Source organism: Strix uralensis, chromosome 5, assembly GCF_047716275.1.
Source record: "Strix uralensis isolate ZFMK-TIS-50842 chromosome 5, bStrUra1, whole genome shotgun sequence".
NCBI classification, from domain to species: domain Eukaryota; kingdom Metazoa; phylum Chordata; class Aves; order Strigiformes; family Strigidae; genus Strix; species Strix uralensis.
The window spans coordinates 65,306,317-65,333,733 of NC_133976.1; the positions used below are offsets into that span (position 1 = coordinate 65,306,317).

Consider the following 27,417-nt stretch of genomic DNA (forward strand, 5'->3'; position numbering starts at 1 on the left):
AGAAAGGAAGCAGAGTGAAAGGAAACTAAAGAGGTAAAATAACTACCAAAGAGCCAGGAGTCTCGTGAACAGTGTGGACTGAGAGAGTCTACTTGTGAGTCTTCACCAAAGTGGTGAACAGGCCGTCCTCTTTGAGGAGTAAGTTTGAGGCAGTGTCACATTCAACTAGAAAGCCTTCAGAAAGGACTAGGACAATATTGGCATCCAAAATGTGAGATACGCGATGCTGGAAAAAAGAAAAGAAAAACAGGTGGGTGAAGGAAGGATCTGCCATGAATGAAGAGAGGAAGGAAATGAAGCCAGCTCTGTGAGGAAAACTAAATATTAAAGTGTGCTATTTGGCTTGGGACACCAACTTTAGAAAGGCAAAGCAAAAGAAAAGTGAGATTCCAGTCAGAAGGACAATACTGAAAATTTGAACAGCATGTAACTGGAGGATAATATGCTTACTGTTAGCATCTTCAGCATTTACACGTCCAAGAACCTTAGAGCCTATTGTAAATGAGCTAGGTTAAGTGGTTTGCCTGACACAAACTAGTCACTGACAGACTTGAAACCACAGTCCAGGAGGCATAATGCTAATCTCTAACCGCAGGACTGGATTCCAGACAAAGCAAACGAACCAGCTGTTAAAACATGTATTTATCTCATGGATAAAACATCTGTTTGTTGAGTAAGCCTGCTGTCACAAGGTGGAAGTACTCTTAATGGTATCTACTGTATGTCTGTGCATGTGTATGCATGTACATGTGCATACATATAAAAAAAGTTATATGGAACTTTTGGGCACTAGGAGTGGCAGGAAAACAGGAAAAAATATCCTAAACCTTAGCTGAACAGATATTCATTTTTTGAGCAATTCCCATTGATTCCAATTTTTAAAATCTTTATCATAAACCCAACTTTTTATTCTGAAAGAGAGAAAAGATAACCTAACTTGAGAAACCATACCAAAAAGATTTTGAAATCTCGTCTCCTTTTATAAATCTGTGCCATGATTGTACACACTATGCATAGACTTCAGAGGCTAAATTCAAATCTAGATTTTGATGCAACTTTCAATAATGGTTTAAACCATGGGTTTGGTTTCAATTTTTTAGCGAGAATGACTTCAAATTTTCCTGGAGATGATGTAGATGCTGAAGTTGCCTGTGAAGTCCTTCCTCAGACCTAAGTGTTTTAGTTTGGCCTACTTGGTAGCAAGATAGCATTTACTGCAAAATTTCATGTTGATAGTATGTGTCTTGACTTGTTCTAGTATCTGGGAATATTCTGACCTTGTGTTTTAGGTTTATTTTGTGTTGTTCTTAGTTTTATACAGTGATGTTTAACTGGTGAAAGGCAAGATTAACTGCCTGAGCAATAAGGAAAGAGAGCATTTGCTGGCATCAATACTTACTGCTATTGTTACAACTGTGCGGTCTGCAAAGGCAGTCATCACAACCTTCTGCAAAATGTTTTCCTACCAAAGGAAAAGGCTTACTTCAGTTACTACATCCTTTTACATTTTAGTTCATGTGTCTTCAAGCACGTAAGAGAGAGAATCATATTCCATTCTATCTCTGATCTGTGCACCAGATTCTCAGTAATGAAATGCCACATCTGTGAAAGCAGCGATTTTCTAAAACATTTCATTTTGTCTTTTTTCCCCTCACCACAGACATCAATCCCCAAAACACATCAACAGCAATGGCTGAAACCAAACACAAGAGAAAAGCAAAAAAGCTGTCATTTTTTTCGACTAAAGAGATCTCATGACTGATATTCATAGGAGATGCCTCTTCCCCGGGTAGATCCATGCATCAATGGTGCTAATTGATATACTCACTGTGGCCATGTCAATAGATGCTGTGGCTTCATCCATGATGAGAATGCTACTCTTACGAACAAAGGCTCGGGCCAGACAGAAGAGCTGCCTTTGCCCTACGCTGAAGTTCTCTCCTCCTTCTGTGACCATTGCATCTGTAATAAAATAAGTTACTTTGAATGTTGCCCCACTAAAATGCGGTATGTTTGTACAGTCAGGACCCAGTGATTTTGAGTGGGCACCACGAAAACTCTGCTTGTGCACTATTCCAGGGACAAGCAAAATCCCTGTAAAAGCCAATAAGCATGATCTTGACTGAACACTGGAATGGAGTGATACCAAGAAAAGTGAGCACAACTTTTTGGGAAAGGAGAAATATATCATTAAGCAAATAGTTGGCACAAATAGTTAGCAAATCTGGTAGGCTGCAGGATAATACCTTAGTAATATGAAATACACATATTGTGGAAGGAAATATGTGAGTTTCCTTCATGAACCAGATCTGAAATTCTAAGGAAAATGCTGTGTCAGTGTTCTAGACAAGAGCCACAGCTCTCTGGCAGAGTCAGATTCTGCTGATGGAGTGGAGGTAAAAGTGCTCTTTTTTAACTCTTTGCTGACTAGTCACCCCACTATGATGCTGAGGTGCTGCAGGATTTTTCTGCAATGAGTGGAAAACCAGACTAGTCTTCAGTTTTTAGTGAGAACATTCTCTCCAGCATAGATACAAGAATATTCATTAGGTGCCTGTGAACTTCTACATGATGGTTCAAAGTGTAAGATTCCATGTATTTGTTTATATGTGTGCATGCTCATGCATGCATAATTTCATTATTGGCCTATGTTCTCAGAGACTTCGTTCAGACATACCAAGGCCTCCTGGCAATGACTTGACCATGTTCTTCAACTGAGCAATCTCCAAAGCTTCCCACAGTCTATCATCGGTGCACTTGCATTCTGGATCCAAATTAAAGCTGCAAACAAAACCATAACAGGAGTCTTGTTACTGCAATTAGAGTTCATTCAGGTCTTGTGCAAAGGAATATTTTGGCATTGTGTATGTCACTTGACTTCCCTTGGACAGACTGTGTAGATAGATTGGACTGAGCTGGGAAGGTTCCTTCCCTTTTCCATCCCTTCCTGTACCACAGTGCCCATCACAAACATGCCATGCAATGCTGCTTGTCACCCCCCAATGACTTACACCTACCGGATGGAGCCACTGAACAATATTGGATCCTGGAGAATAATGGAGAGTCGGGAACGGAGAGTATGAAGAGGCAATTTGCTGATGTCTATTCCATCAATCACTATCCTCCCTGTTTAAAATAGCATGCAGAAGACATGTGAAGGAATTGCACAAAGTGCGTGATCTGCAAGTAGCAGACAGAGGATAAAACAGCTAGTTTGGGCTGGACTCCACATGATGAGGCAGCTTGCCTCTGATCTCTCAGCACTGTCATATAAACACTTGGAAGGTGAATGTATGTAGTAACACAAGCCAGAGCAAACCCAGCTTATTAGTGACACTGTTGCCTTACTCCCTTTATTTTTCTCCCTTGCCCCCTCCCTTAAAGGAAATACATGGCTTCCATGCTATGTGATTAATGATAGCACCAGAAGAATAATTTATTATGGGGCAACCTGAGCTTTCATTCAAACAAAGCGAGAACGAGAACAACTTATGTAATTAGCCACATCCTGCGCCTTTCTCTGTTCCCCTTGACTTTAACAGTTACAGAAGATATTTAATTTGAGACTGTGCACAATTTCTTTTACATAATGTATGTATGTGTCTGCAGTCCATACATCAGGAGCCAAAACTATCCTTTGAACTCTAGAAGGAATGGGGTAGCATTAACTTTTTAACAGGAGGCAGATCAGAAAAACAAAAAGGATGTCCTACTCCAAGGCATTTTAATACCATTCATGCTGGTTCCTACAGCTCAGTTTTATTTGAGTATTTGGTTGTGAATTAGCCACATACTGTTCTGCTAACATAAGATTACTGGAAGCAGTCACATTAATCACTCCTTACCCTAGTGTTCATTCCCTGACCAGAAGTTGCTGCAACAGCTGGGATACTTGGTAAAGTAAGAGGATTTTTCCTTTTCTAGTCACTAGTTCAGGTCAATGAGCATATGGATCTCATCTGAAAATCTGATTTATGATGTGCTGGGTGTGGCAACTGCTGGTATTCAGGCAAGGGAGATGGGGGAAATGTATAAGAGAAACTTGGTTGGCTGCTCTCTTCCCTTGAATCCTCAAACAAAAGTCAGGAACTACTGACTCCACTGACTTTCCCTGAACACAGAAACTTCCTCCAGGTTATGGGGAAGGGATGGGCCAGGGCAAACTGAATGAGGGTATCATAAGGGGTATTTTCATCAGGCTCACTTCAGCAGTTTCCCTGTGGATTACTTCACTGGGCAGTTGCATTCCTCCCTGGGAAGTACCTAACATTAAGTTCCTCACTTCTCTCTCCCAACAGCAAGGACCTAACTGTGAACTGGCAAATACACGGATATTCAAAGCTGTTCACGTATGCCTCTTCTGTTATTCCCAATTGTCATGATACTGCATTTTGTAGGTTCCTCTGTTTGGCCCATTTCCAATGAAAGACTTAATCCCCACCTAGCTGGACTACCAATAGTCTTATGCTTTTATTAGATGGTGAGAGGAACCAGGATTTAGTTTGTAGTGTGCAAAGCCCAATTATTTTCAGACTTTCAGAAAGCCTGAATCAGATCATAAGACTTCAGCATGAGACATTAGTGGTTGCATAAACTTAAGCAATTCCTTTTCTTCACAAATGAGGACATGAGAGAGGGTTAGCAGGAGATGAGGTGGAATAAATTAATATGGCATGCTTTGGGAATAGGGGAATGCATTTTTGATAGAAGCCAGGGTGCTCAAGGAAAAGAAAAGAGCAGATGAGGAGACCTAAGGGAAAAAGTAAATTAGAGAGGAGTTGAGAAACTGGGAAAGTAATGAGGGTGACCAAACAAGACAGAAGAGAAATAAGAGGTAGTTTGAACAGAGGGAAGAAAAGGGAAACCCTAAAGAAAAAAGAAGGAAGCGAGAGTAGGGGAATAAAATGGAACACATACAAATTTAAAGACGTAACAGAGACATAACGGACCAAGATGGACAACATGAATGAAATCTTGGCTCTAGAAGAGTTACTGTAACTTTTATTAGAGCCAGGGCTCCACCCAGAAGTGGACCAGCATAAAGGCCAAATATGGGTCTAGCTGAGAGAGGGATGCGCACAAAGGATAAACAGAGCTTGATTAGAAAAGACTTAGGCATTCCCATTGGGAAAAAGCAGGGATACAGAAGGAACAGGCAAAAAAAAAGATACAGAAAGAAGATTAAAGTAGAAGGAAGCTTAAAGTTGACCATAAACATAATTATTATTTGTTTGCACTATTTATATACCCAGGAACCCCAGTCATGAATCAGAAACCTATTACCATAGATACATATAGGCACAGAACCACAACAAAAGCAAATATTAGCTGCATCAGATTTACTTATCTTCCCACATCCTACAGGGGTTTCCCTAGCAAATGTTCCATGTGCAATGGCTAAATTAGAAACATGGAAATCTTTGAAACAAAAAGATGACTTTCCAGTAGGTTTCCATATTCCCGCAACAGTACACACGTATATCTATTATAAATGCCAGGATGCATATTGCTGCACACCAGTCCACGCCAATTATCTGGGAGAGTGAAATGCTGCAGGAGTGAAAACAGCCAAATGTTTCCAAAACCTTTAGTCAATTTCTGCTGTAGTTGTGGGAAACCACAATAAAATCAAAAGTAAATATCAAGGGAATGGACTTGCGGAAATCTAGTTTCTATTCTGCTAATATTTTGACAACTATTATAAGTTAATGCAGTTATTTTTTACAGAGAAATTTAGAGGCTCCAAAGGGTTGCATATTTTTTCCTCCTATCTCAAAAATGGCATATTGTTTTGTCAGACCATACACACAAAAAAATTTAAAAAATTAGAAATATAATCTGTGCATAACATTTCCTGGAAGAACCAAGCGCTACTCAAAATAGGACACTTTGTACTTTGAAGGATCGGGCATAACAAGCCCCATTCTAATCAAGTATCTTCTGAGCCTGAGAGCCATATAAACTATCAAAAAGTCTCCTCACTTCTTCTGAAGAAATAAGGGGGAAGCAGGTCAGGAGTGACAACATACTCCAGTGAAAACTAACCATCAAATATGTCCACCATTCTGAAGAATGCCAAAGACAGGGATGACTTGCCGCTGCCAGTACGACCGCAGATCCCAACCTGCAAAAGAATGCAAGATGTTACTTACAGAGGGAAGCTGTAAATCAGACTTGCAACTGATTTTGGGAAAGCAGGACTGGATTGCCCTAGTGGTGACTAGAAAGGTCCTTCCCAATGGCTGGTGGCAGACCAGCACAGCAAGCTCACTCCCCTTTTCTGCTTCTCAGCATCGTAAGGACTTGTCCCAGGAAATTTTTGAAACTTCAGTATTTTGATCTGGACTCCAATGACACTATATGCTGAAATGTGAGGTATTATTGCATTTTTACCCAGTTCCAGTCTGGTGATCATCTAATCTCATTTGGCCACCTAGACTCACTCTATGTGAGGGAGATGGACTTGGAAAGAAGTGGGACTCTCAGAAGGAAAACTGATCCCAGCCTAAAATAAGATGTCATCAGTGTAAGTTTCTTGACTCATATTCAGGGACCTCAGAGAGGACCATCAAGGTATATAGCTGTCACTACAAGTTGTTATTCTTGCTCTTCTGCCATCTTAGAAAAGAAAACACAATAAGGAATGAGGATGATAGGTAATTGCTTGACTTGGTACCTTTTGTCCTGGTTTGATATAAGCCTTAACATGCTTAAGAACAGGTTTCAGGTTGTTTTCATATCGAACACACAAATTTTCAATCTTGATTTCCCCCTCCTGGGGCCAGTCTTTGGGGACTTGAGAGGGATCTGAAATATTTACAGAAAACCAAACCAAAACAAATGCAATCAGAGGGTCACCCTTTATGACATTCCCCTTTTCCCCCCTCTCTCCTGGCTGGGCACCTTCCTGAATCCACTCCAGAAATGGACTCCCACTTCCCTGCCAAGAGGGAGCTAGGAACTGCCTGACAGGTGCATTAGCACTTAGCTTCCAGATCTCAACACGTAAGAAGAGAGGGCAGATGCTGAAGTGGCTCTTGGCAACAAAATGGGGAGAAGCTAAATGAGCAGAGAAGAATGTAGTGTCAGCGCAGTGTTAACATGCTCTTTGGTCAGTAACCGGCACAGGAAGGGCAGCACAAGGAAGGATGTTGTTACTGCTGTACAATATGAGCTGTTGACATTATCACAGCTCATATTTCATCCTGATTTGTAAATACACAGGCAGGTTTTGTCTCCAGACTAAGGGGCTTGGCTTTCCAGGGAAACTTGCTGACCTGTGAGCCTTTTTGGTCTTGCATTTCAAGCACTTCTAAAATACCAGTCAAAGCCAATTTGAAATATGTGGAGTATGAACACCAATGTGCAGTTCAGGGAAGAGTTGCTGAGGTCTGATTGCCAATGTGACCCAGTCTTGAAGTCCCCATTTGCTGCAAAGATGAGAGATTTTGAAGCATGTGACTGATGGTGCATTTCTAATTTTTATCCATACTTTTATTTTCTAAATAGCTACATGGATGTTTTGTTCATCCCATCTATAACTGTGCCCTGGTACTTTCTGATTGTATAGGGCCATGCTCTGTCTCCCTGGCATTTGGTAGTTTTGGAGGTTTTTTTATGTTGATTATCATGGGCTACATATCTCATAGCTGCTTTTGGCTATCCTTGTCATTCAGATCAGTGGAAGTTCCAACACGAGTTGAGTTCAATGAGAACAGATTTTGGCCACCAAAGATGTGTATACATTTTGCATGCTTTCACAATTACCACATTAAAACCCAAAAAGATTAGAGTGCAATACCCAAGTAGCCATCATAGTTTTCTGACTCCATGTTCAGGAAGCTGTGGACTTTCTTTACTGCACCCATCTGCACCTCCAGATCAGCCAGATTCCTCACCACCCAGTTCAGATAGTTGGTTATCTGCATCACAAAATGAAAGCAAGGACAGGGTTCAGACTTCTGTCTATTCACCTACCTGTTTGCAAATAAAGGTTGGATAAATTTGTAAAAGTCTTTGTCCTGACTCAGCACAGTGGGTTTCTTATTAAATAACAGTTCAAGACTCAGTGCAACAGCATCAAATACCTAATAAGCCAGTTGTACTCCAACACAAACAACCCTGACATAGTAATTTAGTGTTCGGTATTCTCATCCTTGTTTCTTGAAGGAGCACTATGGAAAGGTTGTACCTACGGTCTGAAGATGTGGCTGATTAAGGGAATCTCTTGTTCTCAGCATCTAGTAATCAGTACTGAAAGGCATCTTTAAGCACACAAACAGAAAATGAAACAAAATTTGAAGTGCTGTTTGAAAATATTACATTTTCTAATCTTTCAAAGACTGTAACTAAGGATTAAGAAAGTTCACTTTGCAAATATATTGAAAAGATTTGATGGGAATTTCATTTCTGTTTCTATGTACATATTTAGATAATTAATTTCTCTCTGTGGAAAATGTGAGGTTTTTTAGCATAGAAATACATGAGAAAAAAATGTATTAACAGCTCAGTGGTATTTCCTTCTTGGTTTTTATTCCCATCTGTAATGAAAAGGATTTGATCAATAGTAAAGGTACTACCTGTAGTAGATAATAGTTGATAATTAGTTGTCTAACAATGCCCAGTAGCTTAGACAAACTGATCTCTAGTCAGGACTGACTATTTAAAGCTGAAAATTGTAAAGCAATTTCCTAAACATTTGCTAAATGTGCCTATGTCTGTACTTAGGTGCTCATATAAAAAAAACCTGATCTTATTAGGAACAGTTGATTGCCAAGCACCTTCAAAAATGGAGATACTTTACATACCTGAATAAAGGTCTAGAAACTTAACACAGTGAAAACAACCTGTACACAAATATATTCAGAGAAAGGTTTTTCCGTTTGTTTGTGGGAAATTGCTGAATCTGTCAAGTAAGAACTTTATTATGAATAAATCACTCAGCGCCACTTCTTTTCCACTAACCTAATACTGATCCAATAGGCATACAGTAAATAATTTTCACTGAGATTCAGCAATAACATTTGTTGTTGATTTAGAGGATTTAGTTGCTTGCTTTATCCTTAAAATAGAGTTACTTAAGGGGGTATTATTTTCTTTGTTGTTTAGAAACCCGCTCATTCAGTGTCCAGCTTTTGAGTCAGGAAGTTACGGAAATGCGTTTGCAGGTAAGCTGAACACTGCAGAACTGCTGCTTGAGCAGTAGCAGGCTGCAATCACAGACCTGGCAGATTTCATAACAGAGCCTGGCATCTGAAAGGCTCTACGCATTATTTCAACCTTCATCACTGTTGTGCAAGGGAGTTGGCAGTGTTTGTACAAGGGGAGAGAATAAGCTTATGGATGTCTACTGTAAACACAATGTTGGTACAAACAGTTTGCTCTCACCTGGGTCCATACATCAGCCCTCTCTTAGCTCCAAAGAGAAATGATAGAAAAACCTGTGTCAAGGTTTCAAAATTTTATCAGTGTTATTGTGGGGCAGAAGAGAGACAGGTAATCACTTGGTGACTGCAGCATTTTTTCCTCTGCTATGCCAGACTTCAGCACATGGCTAAATTTACACTAATGATCTGTTTGCAAACACAGACTAAATACAAAGAAGGCAAAGATGATGCAGACATCCTGGTGCTTCCAGATCTCTGCTAATGAAGTAGGATTATCAGGAATGTTTTCAGAGTGCAGCTGAAGCAGTGGGACTGATTCCCAGTTGCTGGCAGATTCTTACACTGCTGCAACAGCAGCACGAAGGGGATCTAAGGCCACCCTAAGGCAGCGGCTGAGAGCTTTCTGTTGTAACCATGGGCTTGCCAGCATTTACGTGCAAAGCCAGATCTCAGTATTAGACCCATACCTATATCCCTCCCTTATACCAGTGCCATAAAGCAGCCAGATTTTTGCCATGCCAGTCATGATTTCAGAAATTCTTCCTGCCACTATCCTCATCATGCTTTTGTCCCCACTTTCATGGTTAATTCAGTGATATTTCTACTCTCTATTGGTGATTGTACTCACTCTGTGCTCATGATGCACTCTCAGCTTCTCTTATAGCCTAGTACACTAAAACATGGTTCCTTCTCCATGATTCAGCTCAAACAGTTCATTGCTAATTATAGTGTCAAAATGCCAGCATGCCACTAAAATCTCATTGTTCCTAACCCCATCTCCTCTGCTTTTCTACTGCTACCTGTCATGATGGACCATGCCCACCAGCCCCAAAGGTCCCAATCCCCAAATCCATTCAGAATTGCATGGACAATATTGGGCATCTGAGTAGTTTCCCTCCAAAGGCAGAACTGGTATTTTTGGTTCTCCAGCAATTATTTTATTTGGTCTTTGGTTAAAGATTACCCAGGTTATGACAGTCTGTGGAACAGTATTTTCTGGCAGGTTTTGCTATACACAGGCAGAACCAACATTGTGTTGTGCAGAACAGAGTGCACAGCAGGTCCTCTTACGCATTTTTAATTTTCCTGCTCTGCTTGAGAGCATGCAGGGCCTGGGAATGGTTGTGTTTTTTTAATTGGCTCATAAAACCTGAAGCAAGTCCAAGTTGCCCTGAACTCTCTCAGCTTTGGCTCAAATCCATTATTTGCAAGATTGTTTTTTTCAAGATTATGAAAGCTGGAAGATAACCATGAATATTTAAAAAAATATTATAAAACTAATACATTGGTCTGAAAGTTCTTATGCTTTGCCTTGGTACATACCGTCAGAGCGTACAGGAGACCTAGCCCCACAAAACCCGAGTTAGGCCCTTCGGTGATGGAAGTGACAGCAGCAGTCAGAACTATACAAGCACCGAGGTAATCCTGGAATGAGAGAGACGGGGAGAGAAAGATTCTAGGCAACATTAAAATGCAGCAACAAGAAAATTTCTTTAATTGCACAGCAGGTCCGCTTTACTGAGGATTATTTCTATAATGATGCCTAGTCCTTAATTCTGGCTTGTTTTTCCTGGAAAAGGTCAGAGGTTGTGGAACCCAACCTGAAACACTCTAAAGGAACTTGCTGAACACAGTGAAACAGGCCAGTATTTTCTGCAAATCCATTTGGGCTAGGGTATCTCATTGTGGCTACCCCAAAAAGAGGAGGTATCAAAAAATCTAATGAGCACATAAAAAAATATAAAATCATAAGAATGGCGTAACAATGGCACCCCTAATTCCTACCACTAAAACAAATCGGTTCCACTCTCTCCACTCTCCTTCAGGTCTTCTCAGACATGGGTTTTCCCCCCCCAAAAGAGAAGTATCGGTGACTTCACAAAGTCCATGAAGAATTTTGGTAGAATTTATACAGGTCATGCACATGTTTTATTGGCAGAAGTGGGCAGACTGACAGACAGTGTCTATGTCATGCAATGGGACACCGTGCATGGTGAAGGCATCCCTAAGCCTGCTATGTGCTCACAGCCTGCAGTGAATCACCATGTGGGTGCTGGCAGTGTAGACTCTGAAAGCAGTATAGCTGTGTAGTTGTGGTGCTGCAATGAGCCTTGCTCCAGCCACAGCACTTTGGGTTTCAGAGTGATTCTGTGGTAGATACCTAAAGGATCTGAGCTCTGTCGCATGGTGATGACTTGCTTTACAGAAATTGCTGTGTAGGCTGTATTAGAAAGATCTGGCTTCTAACAACCTTTGCAGGAGCTTGAACCCATCTTCTTGATGTGTACCTCAGTTTTGAAGTGAATGCCACATGTGATGTCATGTAGTTGTCAAGGTGCCTGATTCATGAGACTGCTGGTATTTCCACTCTCCCACTGCTCCCTGCATTATGTTTACTTTGGATTACAGGGTTAGCATTTTCCATCCATTTTTTTTCCTCCTCTCTGACAATATCCTGCCTGGAATCTTTCCTTCTGAGATTTGAAATGAGGGCTGCCTAGTTCATCTGTCTGTAAAAAATATGATGAGTAGATGACGGACTCAAACTTAACATCTACAGGGAAGTAGAAGCACAATGGTCTCGAGTCTCCATCAGCAGTTGAGACAGAACTTCACAGTTGCTATTAAATCCTACAAACTTTTGAGTGATCTTAGTACCACTGTGCCAGTAGGCTGAGCTAAATGAACTATTTCTTGGCAAGACCACATTATTTATAATTCTATGATGAAGCAATGCATATTCTTGGATCAAACTCATTCCGCATGTAAGCAAGGCTAAGACCATAAGACATTAACAGGCATTGCCACAGTTTATTCCAGGACTGGCTATCTCTCTATTATTTATCTGTCTTGATTTGGAAGCAAATTCAGTTGATCTTGGATGCTGTAGGAAGCTGAAAACTTCATGTACAAGAGCAAGCTTTGCCATCATAAGAAATGGAGCACAGCTTTGTTGCTCTGCCAGCATACCAGGAAAAGAAGGTGAGCATACAGCCTTTGATGTGAGGATTAATCATGCCCGTTACTATTTGTGTCTAGCAGAAGCAGGTCACTGCTCTGTTTATTCACTGCTCTTTTAGTGTCAGATGAATAAGGAAATCACAGTGACTTTGCTTGCCTCTTCTCGCCTTGCTGATCAGGAAAGTTCCTGATGTGCTGTCCCTGGAGAGCCCCCATAAAGCCAGGAGCCTGTCTCACTGGCAGTATCTGCATTGTGCCCTACTGTCATTTGGTTTTCAGTTGGAGTCTAGTTCTGCCATCTTTTGTAATATTGAACAGTAAAATCACAAACAGTATGGCCTCACAGCTGCAGTAGGGTCTTAAATTACAGCTATGGGATTAAAACTGCTGCTGGAGAGACACCTCAGGACCTGGAAGCTCAGCGGTGCCTAAAACAGCCCTGGCAGAATGATGGCATAGTTCACGAAACTACTAAAAAGCTATGCTCTGCTTTGAAAGTAGTTCTTGCAGCAGCAGTTCTGCTGCACAGTAGGAGAGAAAGCCTCATTTCAAATTATGTAAATGTTTGTTTTTGCACTCTCTTCAGATGCTAGACATCAAAACAGCAAAAGATGAGGGAGACTTGTATTTTCTCACTCCTGGCCAAGAAAGCTGAAAAACCCCTATGGGTTTAACATAAACAATCCCGACCTATTTTAAGGAACAGTGTGTATAATCTCATTGTGAGATTAATTCTCATCATTATCTTCTCTGCATCAGACAAAGTCTCTATTTGCTTCCAAGGTTTCAAAACCACGGCTGGGATGAAACTGAACGTACCGTCCTGACCTCCAGCCATCTGTTGGCAGCCGATAGAAATAAGTAGGCAATGTTGTTCGTGTCTGTTAGTTCCAGCATACGTTGTTTAAATCTGGCTTCATGCCTGCCAAGAGCAAAGTTGTTATATTACAACATATTACACACTCATACACAAATGGATAAAGTATTAAACTCTTCTCTCCCTCCCCTCCTCCCAAACCAAAACTTTTTGCCTTTGTGCTTTTGTAAATTTTATGTTAAAAACTCTTCCCTAAGGACCCATACCTGCTGCCAGGGCTCTCCTTAACCAGGCAGAGCCACACATACAATGGGGAGGAATTTGTTAGACAAACAATTATATTGGACTAGATTTTGGATCAGAGCCTGTCCCCTCAAAGAGAATGCAATGCCAGAGTGCTAGGGCCGAGTTGTACTTCTCAGAGCATATCCGCTTTTATAGCTGTGGACTGTGGCTGCTGCTGCCCTCTGGTCCTCTCACCGGTGAGCACTGCTGTGGCCCCTCGCTTCTTCCTCGCAAGCTGCTAGCAGGAGCAGAGAGCTCACCTGTCAGCTTAAAATCTGATTTCAGAAGTTACCTGGCCAGCTGCAGAAGTCCACCAGGAGTGACATTTCTAAGGTTTCAACTAACGTAGACTGCAGATTGATCAGTAGATCAATACCTTTCAGCTACTTGGCTCAGCTGTTTTCTCAGCCAGTCACACATTGCCTAAGCAACTCGGAAAAACTATGAGGGAGACATATAGATCATTTCCGAATTACAGAAATGGGTGGCGTTACCTCCACTGTCACTTGTTTCTCTCTCCCCCATGTAATGCCAGTCAGATTTGAAAAACAGTGCAAGGATGTCAGAGAGCCTAAGAGCTGAGGTACACTTTGGGAGGGCAGAGGGAAGTCTCTGTTGGTCTAAGTGCCTTGCAGTACTTTAGGTATGACCTGCAGTCAGATGGAAACCATTTTGGTTTTTTGTATTCTATTGTCTGTTAAATACCCTCACTTGAATGAACTAGCTGAACTTCACTGAGCAGTTTATCATCTGTTTTATCATGGCAAGCTCTTCCATTCTGAAGTCTCAGGGCCCTGCTGTGAAGCACCTGTAACCCCTGTTCTGCCAGAAACTTCTTTCTTTCTTCTTTTTTTTTTTTCCTTTTCCCACTGATACTTTATTTCCCTCTGTACAGCTTGTAAACATGTCAAGTAACCTCCCCAAAACAACAAATGGTAACAGTAATGACACAGGAAGGAGCAAAGATGCACTGACTATTTTGCTCGTCTGCCTTTCTGGCAGCAAAACTCCCGTTTTCCTAATGGAAAATCTGACATGCTCAATCTGTATCTTTTCATCCACGTCCAGCTGATCTTCTGGGCAGTTTTAGACTTTTATCCTGTCAGATGACAAACAGCAAAGGTCACTGAAATCGCTTTCTGATCCAACTGTACTACTTTGTGGTAAGTTATGTGACGAACTGCTCTATTTTATCCTGGAACATACTGAACTCAAACTGCAGAGGATGACTAACAGGACTATCAGTAAATACGAGCTTGCTGACAGAAAACACTGGTTGACAGTGGAGCACAGACAGGGAAATGAAACGGCTTTGATTAGCACCAGAGATCATGGAAAACTCAAGTGATGGTTACGATGCCTACTCCTTCCCTAGGACTGCCTTTTGCTCTCTGCCATCCAAGACCACATTGCCTTTTTGTAAGGTAAAGAAGAGTTGAACCACTCCCAAGGAGTGCTAAGCTCCTTCCTCTTTCTCAGGAGATAATGTGATGAAAGGCCACTTTGAACCTCCCAAGATGCATTCAGCATACATCAGCATCAGGCCTTAATTATGACAATATTTCAATACATCATTCCGGTTGTTAAAGCTTGTTAGAATATTTCTTGTTGAATATAAGCTTGTTAAAATATTTCTTGTTGACCACTGGGCTCACATGTCTTCCACACAACATTTTTGCTAGTTCTGCTACAGTCCTTAACATAGCACTCTGTACTAATAGCCTAGGCCCTAAAGCTAGCTTGAAGTGATGAAACAGTCTTAAGCTGATCAAATAGGTGTGTAAACAGCATTGCAGTGATATCTGCACTGGTTCAAAATTCTACATTGTACAGAATGAATGCAAATTATGCTTACTGGGGAGCAACATCAAGCTGACACTTTGACAGTCATGCTAGCTATAATGTAGTGAATATACAAGGAGAATTTGGTCTATATTTCGTGTAGTAACTAGAGAAAAAAATATTAGCATGGAAATTTGGAAAAATTCTGTGAATCTTCTGGAATTTATTTTTCGGTTTTAGTTGACAAGGTTAGGTTTTACAATATTAAGATCAAGTTCTGCTCTGCTGTAGTTTTCTTGGCAAGTCTCTCAAATTTCATACTGACTTTCAGTTGGAGACCGCTCTAATGATGCTTCTCTGCCTGAGGAGTGTGTTAAATACAGAAATGATTCAGGGGCACTTGGATAACACAGCTTGTAGGATAGAGCAAGGAGGTCTGAAGGAGTGGTGCCTGTGCCTGCCTGGCAAAGGAGAGCTCCCTGCTGTCCAACTAAGGCATGGTTAAACTAGACACACTGAAAGTTTAAATATCATATCCTAAAAAATTAATCATCTTTAATTCAGCAGAAAACCTATAGATAAATTAGTGTGTAGCTGAAAATATACACAAGTGTTTAAAGGCATGGCAAAGCAACACAAAACCAAAATCTCTTCCCTTTTTTGAGACGACATTTAAAGTCCACCAAATGCAACAATCTGCCCTGAGACATACTTCAAGTAAGCTCCATGTGCCAGACCAAAACCCGAGCCTCCCTCCAATCATTTGTTTTACTAACCTGAATGCTCTAATGGTGGTGAGGCCTTCAGCTGTCTCAGAGAAGTGACAGAGTAAAGGTAGCTGGGTGCTGTCATCAAGTTCTTGGAGGTCCCTGGGAGTACAAAAAACAACAGACAGCCCTTACAATGTAAACATCTCTGTAGAATTTTACTGCATAACAGACAAGAACAGACATTTTTATGTATTGCACATATTCTTTTCAGGATCACGCAAAATAGTATTTCTATAGTATAGAAAGACACTGACGTGGAAATGTCACATTTCAAACATTCTAAATTATTAATAAAATTAATATCATTAAATTCAGAACAGTTGATTTTACACTTTATAGCATGTTGTGGATCTTACATCAGGTATAAAATAGAGTTCGTGTATCTGCAAGTTTATCTATTTTATTGCAACTGTATCAGCCGGCCTAACAAATAGGGTGCCTTTGAATATAAACCGTGCCTCATTTTGAGAATCTGTAAGTACCACAACATGATGAATGTAGAATATAACAGACTATAGCAGACCTTCTATTTGTAGTGCTAACATTATCACATTGGTTGAAATAGAGACATCACTGACAAAGAAATAATATGAATGAGAAATTTCCTCAATTATTCAGCAATGGTATTTTCAAGACCTGCATGGAGCAATGATATTTAGGTCTAAAAAGCTCCAGTCTCCTGAAACAGGAATGTTTTCCAAACCACAGGGACAAATATATCTTTCTGTAACACTGTCATTGGCATAGCAGCCAGTTGTATAAACAGAAGAGAGGCCAGATCATTAGATATTTAAAATCTTTATTAAAATCCTGCTATGTTTGCACACTGTATTAGACAAGCCAGGAGAAATAACTGCTCCATGATGCTGAATGTTACAATATACAGAACTGAAATTGCTGCTTATGTTTTGATGATAAATATGCTCTCTTTCAAATTTATGATGGAAAATTCACATAAGTTTTTGAGAGATGTAATGGAAAATACAACAAAGGGTCAAAGTGCTGCAAGGAATACTGTAAATATTTGCATTTCTAAAAATTAATGAAGCTTATATGCCTGGAAAGTACTCCATGCAAGTAAGTTATAAATACTGGCTGAAGCTATTCCTTCATCCTACATTTCCCAAGACTATTATTTCTACAAATAAATTTGATTTATTAATTTCTATTGTGGATTAAAATAACACAAGTCAACCCTGAATGCTTCACAAGTGATTTAAAAGAGTTTAATTTAAACAGATTTTAAGAAAAACACTTGCTGATACACATTTTCTCAGAAAACTGTAAGGGAATAAAATGAATGAAGTACTTATGGACTTGCAGAGCCAATGGGTGCATGTGTGTGTGTGTGCTGACTTACAGAGGTGATCAACCTCTTGCTAGCTTGCATGGTATGGGTATCGGTATAGCATGTGGGAAAACCAGGTTTGGAGATGGATGGAGACTTTAGTCTCACATATAAAATACAGAGAGAAACTGTAGTATTTCCCTGGGGTCTAATACATCAGATTTTGCCTACTCTTGTGTATTTGAAGTAATAAGTTTAAACAGTGTGCACTGCTATGTGTACCAAGACAGGGTGACACTCAGAAGACCACAATGGATTTAACAATGAAAACCAGGTCTCCTGATTCCTCGGCCACCTTGAGACCTGGTGTACTGCCACATACAGCTTTAGTTTGGAAACCTGGTGGGGAAAGAACAAGGTTTCTGAAAAATCTCTGAGAATTTAAGCAAATTATTTCAGAATTAAACATTTTTGTTTTGTGAATTCTGAATATAGAGTTTTCTTATGAATAAATCTCCTTGGAAATTCTGAGGAAAGCAGATGAAAAGTAGGGTAAAGTGAAGCTAAATTATTGATATGTTGTTCTGTGCTCCTCCTGCTTCATTAAGGGGAATAATTGACACAATTCTTTCTCAGGCTACGTAAGTAAGGGTATTATCTGTAAAGCCAGCTATACCGGTACAGTTGAAAATCACCGTGTATCTTAACGAGCTACTGAAAACCAGCAGCTAACGCTTTACCGTTGGCTACGCAATGGTACTGGCTACTGCAGAGACAGAGCCAGAAGTGACAGTTGCTAATGATCGTAGGTTGTTCTGGCCTTCCTGCAGGTCAGCAGGCAGCTTGATGGGTATTTTTAAGTATCAGAAAGTGCAGTAAATCCAGCCAGAAATCTGGCTGATAAAAAAAGGAGCATGACTGATTGAATTTAAGAAAACACTTCAATGGCTTGCTTAAGATGTTTTACTAAATTATATAATGAATTTAGCACTAGAAGCATGACTCTAAGAAATCATGACACTCTTTTTGCTGAAAAATTGTACTCTTTATAACCAGCCAAACCATTCTGAATATGGAATGTTGCTGTACAGTGTAAATGACTTTCTGTGGAGTTTTTCCCAATATGAAAAAAAAGCAGTGACTGACGTTAATCCAGGAAGTTATTTTCCATTCTCTACTAACCCTCAAAAGGTCAAAGAAGAGCTGGCTCAGTTGATTAAAAAACTTCATGCTCATCCAAATCGAGCCAACAGTGTACAAAAGTGATGCAACTAGTGTTACTTCCCCAAATACCCCATTTGTAGTCAGGTCAGCTGGAAACATCCTCCAATGTATGTCTCAAACTCATACCTCAGGATCAAAAGCAGGACTCCATGGCTATTTTTCCATCATACTACCTCCTATAACCTCACATTTCATCACAATTCTTATGTACAATTTTTTTAGAAGAAGTTTTCAGAACAGTTTTTTAATACATACTTGGAAGCAACTCTGAAGTATTTCTGGATGAAATAAAATGCTATCCCAAGAGGCACGAGGGCAACAAGGAACCACGGAGTGGCATAGGAAATCATTCCAATGGCTGACAGGCAGAGTAAGGTGGACCGGGTAAGAGACTCCAGTGTAGGAGGAATATGCTAGAGCAAAACAAAAAACATACATAAGGCAATAATCACTAGCAGTACCACTATATGCCTTTTCCTACAGAGGACCATAGGGAAAGTGGAATGATACCACTGCGCACTCATTGATATTCTCCTTATTTCAGGGACCTTTATGTTTCTGTGGGTCTACTACTCAGATGTCCAGAGGTTAACAAATGAGAAGTAGGTTTTTTTTCTAAAGGTCAGTGTTTCAAAGATCATGGGGAAATAGGAGCAATTTCCACCTCATTTATATAACAGGAAAGAAAGAGATAACTGTTGTTCATATCCCAAATATTTAGAGAAACAGAATCCTCTTTTTCATAGCTGCTTAATTTTCCTTCCATGTTCCCATCACCCTTACATTCAGGATTATTGCTCATCCAAATATTTTAATTCACAGCCATAGTGAAAGAATCTCTACCTCTCCCTGGAAGCTCTAAATTCACATGTGCTACAGGCAGGATGGAACATCTATTTGTCATGTGTACTCCCATGTAGTTAAAGTTATTATGGTCTACCCTGTTTCCAGTTTGAGCCCAAAATCTGTTTTGCTAATCCAGATCTTCCAACAGAAGCAACCAGTCTGCATATGACTAAATTAAAAGCCACCATCTCCCACCACGTTTGTTCTAATGGCTACCTGCCCTCATTACTACAGATGTGTGTACTTTCTGAGTCTGTTTATTATCATTCCCAGACCCTGTTTTTGATGCCTTTCTCTACGAATATTTTAATGCATCATCTTATTCAGTAGCTAAGTGAAAATTTACAAAACCAGAATATATTGATAGGTCTACCTGATCAATGATATTTGTATCAGCAGAGAAGCGATTTAGAATTAGCCCCAGTGGAGTCATATCGAAGAACCTGTTGAACAAATTAAAAACAAAAGGTTACCTGAAAAGAAATTCCAGTTTTGGATAAAAAGCCCAGTCAGACAGAACACACAGCTGTGTCCAGCCATTTTCTAAAACCAAGCAATAAATATGAATAACATAACAGATCATAATGTCCGCGTCCTGACCCTCTAGATGCTTCTCTTGGCATTTCCCCCCCCCAAAAACTTTTAAGTCTCCTCTTCCAAAAACCTACTGTCTTGCCTCCTGCTCTTTCATCTATGCTCCCTCAAGACTTAAGATCCCTTCCAAAGATTCACACCCTGGTTGCTACTCAGCCTCCTGCATAGTACTGGGCACCAGGACTCAGTTGATTCATGAAAGCACCATAATAACTGCGTTTGTTATGCAGGCACCCTTTTGGCCATCCTGCTGCCTGTGAGAGACTGTGGTCATTGTGCACAGAACCTGTCCCTAGCCATCAGAAGAAGCCTGGTGTCCACATTGTTTGACACCATGCCTACTGGTCAGAGTCAGATCAGGGTGCCCTGGAGCTAGAACTGCACTCAAAGTTATCCTTGACACCTTGAAGGTGGTGCCAGCTATCTGACACATTTCACATGTCCTGACATGGATTTTTTTTCCCCTTGATTACCTCACTAATTATTTTCACTTTTTGAGTCTTGAAGGAATCAGGGCAAATACAAGAGCTTTTCACAAGAGTACCTTCCCAGTTACAAAGAGGACAGGTTTTGGCCATGTAGCTTTTCAGGAGGAACATTTTTTTTGCTGTACCTGATTGGTCCAAGGATGATCTTGTTGAGGAGATTATGGTGTAGGTTCTTGGCTGCTGTGAGGCCCATCCACTCCACAGTCAGAGATGTGATGAGGCAAAGGACAATCCCTGCTCCAGAGAGGATGCTGAAGACAGCTACATGATAAGTCTAATAAAATGACAAATACATCAATCCTAGAAATAAACACCCATTTCTCTTTCCTACTGGGAAGTTCCCAAGGTACCTGCTACCAATCAGCTAGTATGTCATATCACTTATATTACATAATTATATTAATATAATCTTTGGGAAATAAAAGAACTATGATGGAACTGCAACTCATTAAGTTCACATAATAAGAAGATCTGGCAGTTCTAAGATCCCTCAAACTACTGATGAGTACCCTTCAAGACCTTGAAGGGATAGAACTGTGAAGATGACTAACTGGACAAATACAAAAGTATGCAAATTGTTAGCCAAGAAACTCAGACAACCAAAGTAGAACCTCTCAAGAATTAAGACCTTTGAGAGATGTTGGAAAGTTCCACTTTACTAAGTTCAAGCACCACTAAAATTTCCAGAGGAAATCCTAAACTAATCTGCCAGGCCTATAACACATTTAAACCTTCTGAAAGTTTACTAAATGTATTCCAGTGAGATATTTGTATACGAGTCAAATTTACAGATATAAGCAGATTGTATTTAAGTAGTACATTTGAAATTTCTTTTTTTTTTCCTGGCAGGACATTACTGGACAGCCAGTACTGAGGAAAATGGGGTCATTGACTTAGGTGTTAAAAAATCCAGATGGAAAAGTTTAGTATGAGATTCCTTCCTTTGAAAGGCCAATCATTTTTCTAACCTCAAACATGCTTCTGTTTCAGTTTTGCATGTTTGAAAAGACTGATAAAATTCGAATTGTCATGTTTTAGCATGAACAATTAATTAATCCTATATAATAATCAGTTTCACTATATCTGTATCTGTCTTTCCAATCTAGCTGGCTTCTATATGAACAGCAAATAATTACTTTAGAACATTCTTTTCTTTTTTTTTTTTTTTTCCCCCCTGTCAAGCTCCAAGATATGGCCCACCTTATTTGTGCTCTTAACATCATCAACGTTCCTGACTTCATTTGCATTGTCCATGGATGTCCACGTAGCAAGCCAGTAATCTATGGCCACTATAACTGAGTGTTTCAGCAACTTTGAGAAAATCATCAGAAAGAGCAAGAAAAATCCTCCAGAGGTTAGATATCTCCAGCAGGTTTTCCATGGCATCTTTGTCCTGAGCCTCAAGACAGTGGACATATTATCATCTTCATCTTCTTCCTCTTCTTCCTCTGTGACTCAGACATTTGATCAAGTTAGCTTGGATTCAGTACTAAGAATTATACCTGGTTTTACTGGATTTGGTTGACTTTTTTTTTTTTTAATTTTGAATTTTAATTTTAACAGCAAAATTCAGTTTGTCATTTAAAAATAGCAAACACTTCACACATATTTTCATAGACTTCCTCTGTGCTCTTTGAGGAACGCTATACTGTTAATCTGACTTGTTACAGTTTTGTTAATAAAATATTTTTATAAATCAGGTCTTCAGTACTGACTATTTATAGTAGAGTAGGCCTTTCCCAACCTAGTCAGCTGCTTTTACTACATAGTCAGCAGAGCACTTTGGATCACATGGAAGATTCCAGAAAGATCTCCAAAGCTTTCCATCCAGAGGCTCTGTCATCTGTCACATGAAAAAGTTCAATTTTCCCTTCATTCAAGAGTACTAAAGTTTTGACTATGATAAAATGGTAATTGTTCACATTACACTGAAATCTAATCGGTGGAAGACTTCTGTTATGGGAAATATATATTTCGTAGGTGCATAAACATGAGATTTAAAAATGATTTTTTTCCAGGTAATAAGAATATGCATCTCACAACCTTGCAGGCCACACCTGGGGAGGAGAAATGTTGACCTGCTCTTGACAGCCCTGAACTAACTCATTTCTGGTTTTGAACATTAAAAATGAGTTAGCAAGTGATTTCTTGAAAGTTTAAATTCTACACTTTTTGGGACACAGAGACTTTGTGTACATTCCCTAGGTCACATATGGATAACCTAGAATGCACTGTCAGGTTATATTTCTGTCCTGAAGTTACTGATATGTGGTTTTTGATCTGAATGATGTCTTCTTTTTGTAGGCATTCTGTGGACTATATGGACATGCCTTTTTTTCCTCATTTTCTGTTATCCCACAAAGAAGATACAGGTGTTTAGCAAGGCTTTCTTGCACAGACCAAAAGGAGGAGCTTGGGAATGACCTCAATTTAAACTCTTCCAAGAATTTAACTGGTAAAGTGTACTGATGACTGCACATAGTAAGGGGTGTTCTGCTCAGCTCTGCCAAAGTATGAAGCCAACATAATATTTCAATCTCACGGGTTTTGGGGTCCAACTCTGCCTGTTGTACAGTGATTGGGAATCTCATCAAAATGGAGCAATCCAGGACCTACAGACCTATAATTTAAGATGACAATCCAACATGAGCATTGCCAGATGAAACACAAGGCAGCAGTAAAGAGCCTGTTAGTAGCCAGTGTTCATTCTGTGGTTGCTCCAGCCAACATCACCATGATAATTCCTGCAATTAGTGCTCCTGTTGAGCTAAGGTGAAGCCTGCAGTTCACCTCTTCTCTTCCCTGGCACAAACTTACTGCTTGCCAGGGCTGACTGCTCCCTTTAGGCCTGGTCTAGCATCCCAGGAAGGTTTTTGATGCGCCTTGTTGCCAGCTGCCAGTATCCAACCATTCTGTCCCCTACCCCACTTTAAAAATGATGTGAATCTCAATCTGCACTTCTAAAAGCATCAAGACCTGGGGGAAACAGGCTCGAGAACAAAACCTAATGCTTCTCCCATAAATAGTCGCAGCTAGAAAAATAGCAGGTTAACTCCATATTCAAAAAGGAATTGAAAATAACTACGAAGTTTGATCACATGATGATATTTCAAAAGCCCAGAACAGACCATTCACAGATATCTCATGAGGAATAAGACTACAGGTGATCTAACATTATTGTGCCAATGACTAGGCAAAGCTACCTCAATTTGCTTTAACTAAAATTCTTACTGTTGTTTTACTTCTATCTCACCCCTCAATACCTCCAGGCAGTATGAGTTAGCAAAGAAATTAACTTGTTTTAGTACACCCTTATCTCTGTAAAATGTTTAGAGAAATCTATGGAGAATCCCTTAAACAAGCATATTGTAAACATGTCGAAGTATTGGACTTTCCACTGTTATTACCAAGTGTCATCAGTGTCTTCATACTTCGTTGCTAAGAACTGCCAGCTATTCAAGTGGAAAGGCAATGAAATGTGGTAATAGAGTAAATAAAGCAAAATTATAAAACATACCTTCATCTTCATCTTCCAGCTGCGACTTGGATTCTCTAGGGTACATGGCCCTTCTAAGGGTTTTTCTCTCAAGAGTAGTCTGGTCAGCTTCCATATCCTGTAATAAGGAAACTTAATTATTAATTTGAGAGCTTAGCTGTCTGCCACTGTGGTAGCACCAACAGTAACCTCAGAGAGACTTTATTTGGATCATTTAGCTCACAGAATGTAAAAGCACAGTATTTTAGGATTTATCTTTCAGAAAATCCTGCTTTATCCACTTCCTTCCCTCTCTCTTTCTTCCATTCTTTCATTCCCTCTCTTCTGGAATGATAAAAACATCAAAAAAAGTATTCATGGCAATAACTGAATAAAAGCCCATCCCTTGCCCCAGCAAAGGATCAGTTGTGTACAACATTTCAAAAGGATGTTTGCCTAATGTGTCCTTACAAACCACCCATGACAGATACACCACACACTTCCTAGACAATCTATTCTGGTCCTTAAAGTTCCTTACAGTTCATGTGTTTTTTCCCTAATGTCTACTTTAAAACTTGTTTTCTGAATGGTTTGGTTTTTCTAGAAACCAACTTAAAAATATTTCTTTCAGAAAGGTCATCCTTGCCCAAATGCTCCTATTTACCTTTTCCAATTCTTGATCTTGGCGATTCATCAGAGTTTTCCAGTGTTCATACAGCTCAACATCCTTGTTTTGGATATCCTTTAGTGTCCCTTCTCTAAGCACCATTCCATCCTTCATTGCTATGATCTAGGGGAGAAAGAATCCAACAGGTCTACTCAGAAACATAGACACCACCTGGACCCTACAAGACATTTCTCAGTATTGGTGAGATTACCATTATACAAATTTCTGTGTTAATTTTATTCAATATTTTATTAATAATTTCTTAAGTTTGTTGACACAGCTCATAAACTGAAACTTCTATAAGCCATGCTTACCTGTACTTGTAAAAAGCATGGACAAGACATAATAAGTAATAGTCATGTTTGCAATTAAGTTATAATTCTCTGGTGGCTTTAAATAATAAAAAAAAAAAGAACAAATAATGTAAAAATAAAATTGTTCCTTCTACTATAAAATCCATATTATGTAAAGTGGCAGCCACATGACATATGGAATTAAGAAGGAGGGACTCTATTACAGAGAAAAGTAGTGATCTCATTAAGCATTATGGTGCTAACTTCAAGTGTATATTTATCCTTAGCAAATCTGCATTGTGGTATCTCTTCTCTTACCCAGTCAGCATGTGGTAGATACTGTAACTTATGTGTCACCAGAACAAGGGTCCTCTTGTCTTCTTGCAGAAACTTTAAAATCCCTTCCTGCATTAAATGATCACTTAAATGAATATCCAGTGCAGAGAATGGGTCATCCTGCAATCAAAACAAATTAAAAAATATTAGAGCAGAATACAAATATTAGCTTTATTTCTTTCAAGAGTTTTTAAAAAGTAGAAAGCATCTACCATTATTAACATTTCATCTCTCTCATGACTAAGATCTAGTCAGAGGGCTGTACTACAAAACAGTGAGGTAGAATCCATTGCTCTTCAGTTCATAGCAATGGACTCAGTCAATTTTTTGTGGCTAGATGTGTGCAGTGCTGGTGCCACACTGACAGTGTGGAATAACCTTGATCAAGAACACCAGAACTGAAATTTCCCATCCAAATTTGAAAATGCCAGGATCCAGAGCCAAACTTGGGCCTAATTTTGATGAGAAACTGGCATGGGAAAGTTAAAACAGAGTTAGGAATTGTTCTGATTTCATCCAAACTAAACTGCAGATGTGCTTGGTCTTCACTATGAGTGAGTGTGGCTAGCAACAAGACAACATTCAGATAAGGATATTAATATGCAAACACTTTTTCTCTAAGAACAGAAGTCCCTGGTTAATTTTGAAGAGGCTTAAGCAGCCTTCTGAAATTCCTGACATGCCTTGAAACTAGTAACAGAGAAGGGAATGTTTGTCCAAACCCACAGCACTCTGCAGGAGAGCACTGAACCCTCAGTCTGTTCATTGCTCACAAGGTGCTTTTCCTTATCAGAAGTCCTACTGACTTCAGTGGGACTATGTTGATAGTAGGTCACCACTGACAGCGAGCAGAAGTCAGACAATCTGTTCTACTCTTCCGCTGTTAATCTCTGTAGGAAATCTCACCTCCATTGGTCTCCCAGTATGTTTTGCTGCTGCCTCTGGTGGATGTTTATTTCCCATCTCTATAATTTGGATTTGGAGTTGAATACAAATTCATATAGTCTTCAAGGAATGACAGTTTTATTACTAACTTTCCATGCTCCATGTGAAAAAGAAAAATCTTACCAAGAAGACGATGTTGGTGTTCTGATAGAGTGCTCGAGCTACACAGATTCTCTGTCGTTGGCCGCCACTTAAATTAATCCCCTAATGAGTATAATGGATCAGAAATATGCATCTTTGAATAAATATTATGATAGGACTTTGGAACGTGATTTTTTACAATTATACAGAGTTCCAATAAAAATAAAAAACTTTGTTAAAATGCTAATCCTGTTGATAAACAAGCATAATCCTCATATCATATCAGAAGAAAAATTGCTATTCAGCAACTAATCATGGGTAAGTGTAAATTATCAAGAGCTTCTCTAAGCACAGTAGGATTCTTAGACTGAAAAATGCAACCATTACTAGCATCAAATTCTGTAAGCAAAATATAGGAGACTTTAATCAAAAAACCCTATCTGAGAAACAGCTGAAGAAGGAAAAAATTTTCAAATTTTTTTGCAGTAACACCTGATGAATTACAATTATTTACCAGTCTGGCAGCCCAATACAGACTAGATGTGTCTGAGTGACATCAAAGCATGCCTTCTTAATACATAGGCTAAGTAGACATAAAAGGATTCATATTATTTACCCTTTCTCCAATTTCTGTCTGATCACCAAATGGTAGTAAGTCAATGTCAGGCTGCAGAGAGCATGCATCTGTAACAGCTTTGTATCTGTTAAAACAATAAGGTCATTGCAAATATTTAACCAGCCACTTACTTTGCTAACACAAAAACCTTCAGTTGGAATTCACTGCTAAGCTATTATGGCTCTGTAATGGTTCGATAATTGCAAAAATAAGTAGGGCAAAATGATTACACAGCAACTAATCATGGAGCATTGTAAACTAAGCATTGTAAACTGACATATTTATTAGAGATCTTTATTGGCAAGCCTACTTTTTAAAGAATCAATTACGTAAATTATTGAATACATTCCTCCCTATCATGGAGCTGTTTTGCTGGACTCCGGAGTATTTGAAGCCATTTTCCAACAAGTTATTATTGTTCCCCCTTTTGGTGCCTCTTCATTTACTTCAGTGGGATATTACAGGACAAAGGATCCTTACAGTGCTTCTGATCTTGCCAGAACCAGGAAACCACATGCAAAAGCTTGAAATTTGTTGTTGAGATTTTTAGGTCTGTGGGGTAT

General features: G+C 39.5%; 1 protein-coding gene across 10 annotated transcripts in view; it reads right to left on the bottom strand.

Moving 5' to 3' along the window:
- The window catches only part of ABCC9 (ATP binding cassette subfamily C member 9), a 79,450-nt gene that overhangs the window by 6,040 nt on the left and 45,993 nt on the right, over positions 1–27,417 (bottom strand). For 7 of the 10 annotated variants that reach the window (XM_074871390.1, XM_074871383.1, XM_074871386.1 and 4 more), the window contains 19 exons: positions 26,855–26,939; positions 26,281–26,361; positions 25,195–25,332; positions 24,581–24,706; positions 23,959–24,055; positions 21,642–21,889; positions 20,567–20,715; positions 19,733–19,802; positions 18,769–18,926; positions 16,008–16,100; positions 13,167–13,269; positions 10,710–10,811; positions 7,802–7,922; positions 6,677–6,807; positions 6,046–6,124; positions 3,018–3,126; positions 2,678–2,781; positions 1,829–1,962; positions 1,400–1,462 (listed from right to left, as the gene is read on the bottom strand). In XM_074871390.1, the coding sequence (XP_074727491.1) occupies positions 1,400–1,462; positions 1,829–1,962; positions 2,678–2,781; positions 3,018–3,126; positions 6,046–6,124; positions 6,677–6,807; positions 7,802–7,922; positions 10,710–10,811; positions 13,167–13,269; positions 16,008–16,100; positions 18,769–18,926; positions 19,733–19,802; positions 20,567–20,715; positions 21,642–21,889; positions 23,959–24,055; positions 24,581–24,706; positions 25,195–25,332; positions 26,281–26,361; positions 26,855–26,939 (2,191 nt within the window). Of the gene's footprint in view, positions 1–46; positions 227–1,399; positions 1,463–1,828; positions 1,963–2,677; positions 2,782–3,017; positions 3,127–6,045; positions 6,125–6,676; positions 6,808–7,801; positions 7,923–10,509; positions 10,624–10,709; positions 10,812–13,166; positions 13,270–16,007; positions 16,101–18,768; positions 18,927–19,732; positions 19,803–20,566; positions 20,716–21,641; positions 21,890–23,958; positions 24,056–24,580; positions 24,707–25,194; positions 25,333–26,280; positions 26,362–26,854; positions 26,940–27,417 lie in introns of those variants that run through there. The other 3 variants (XM_074871393.1, XM_074871388.1, XM_074871392.1) reach the window with 2 other exon arrangements.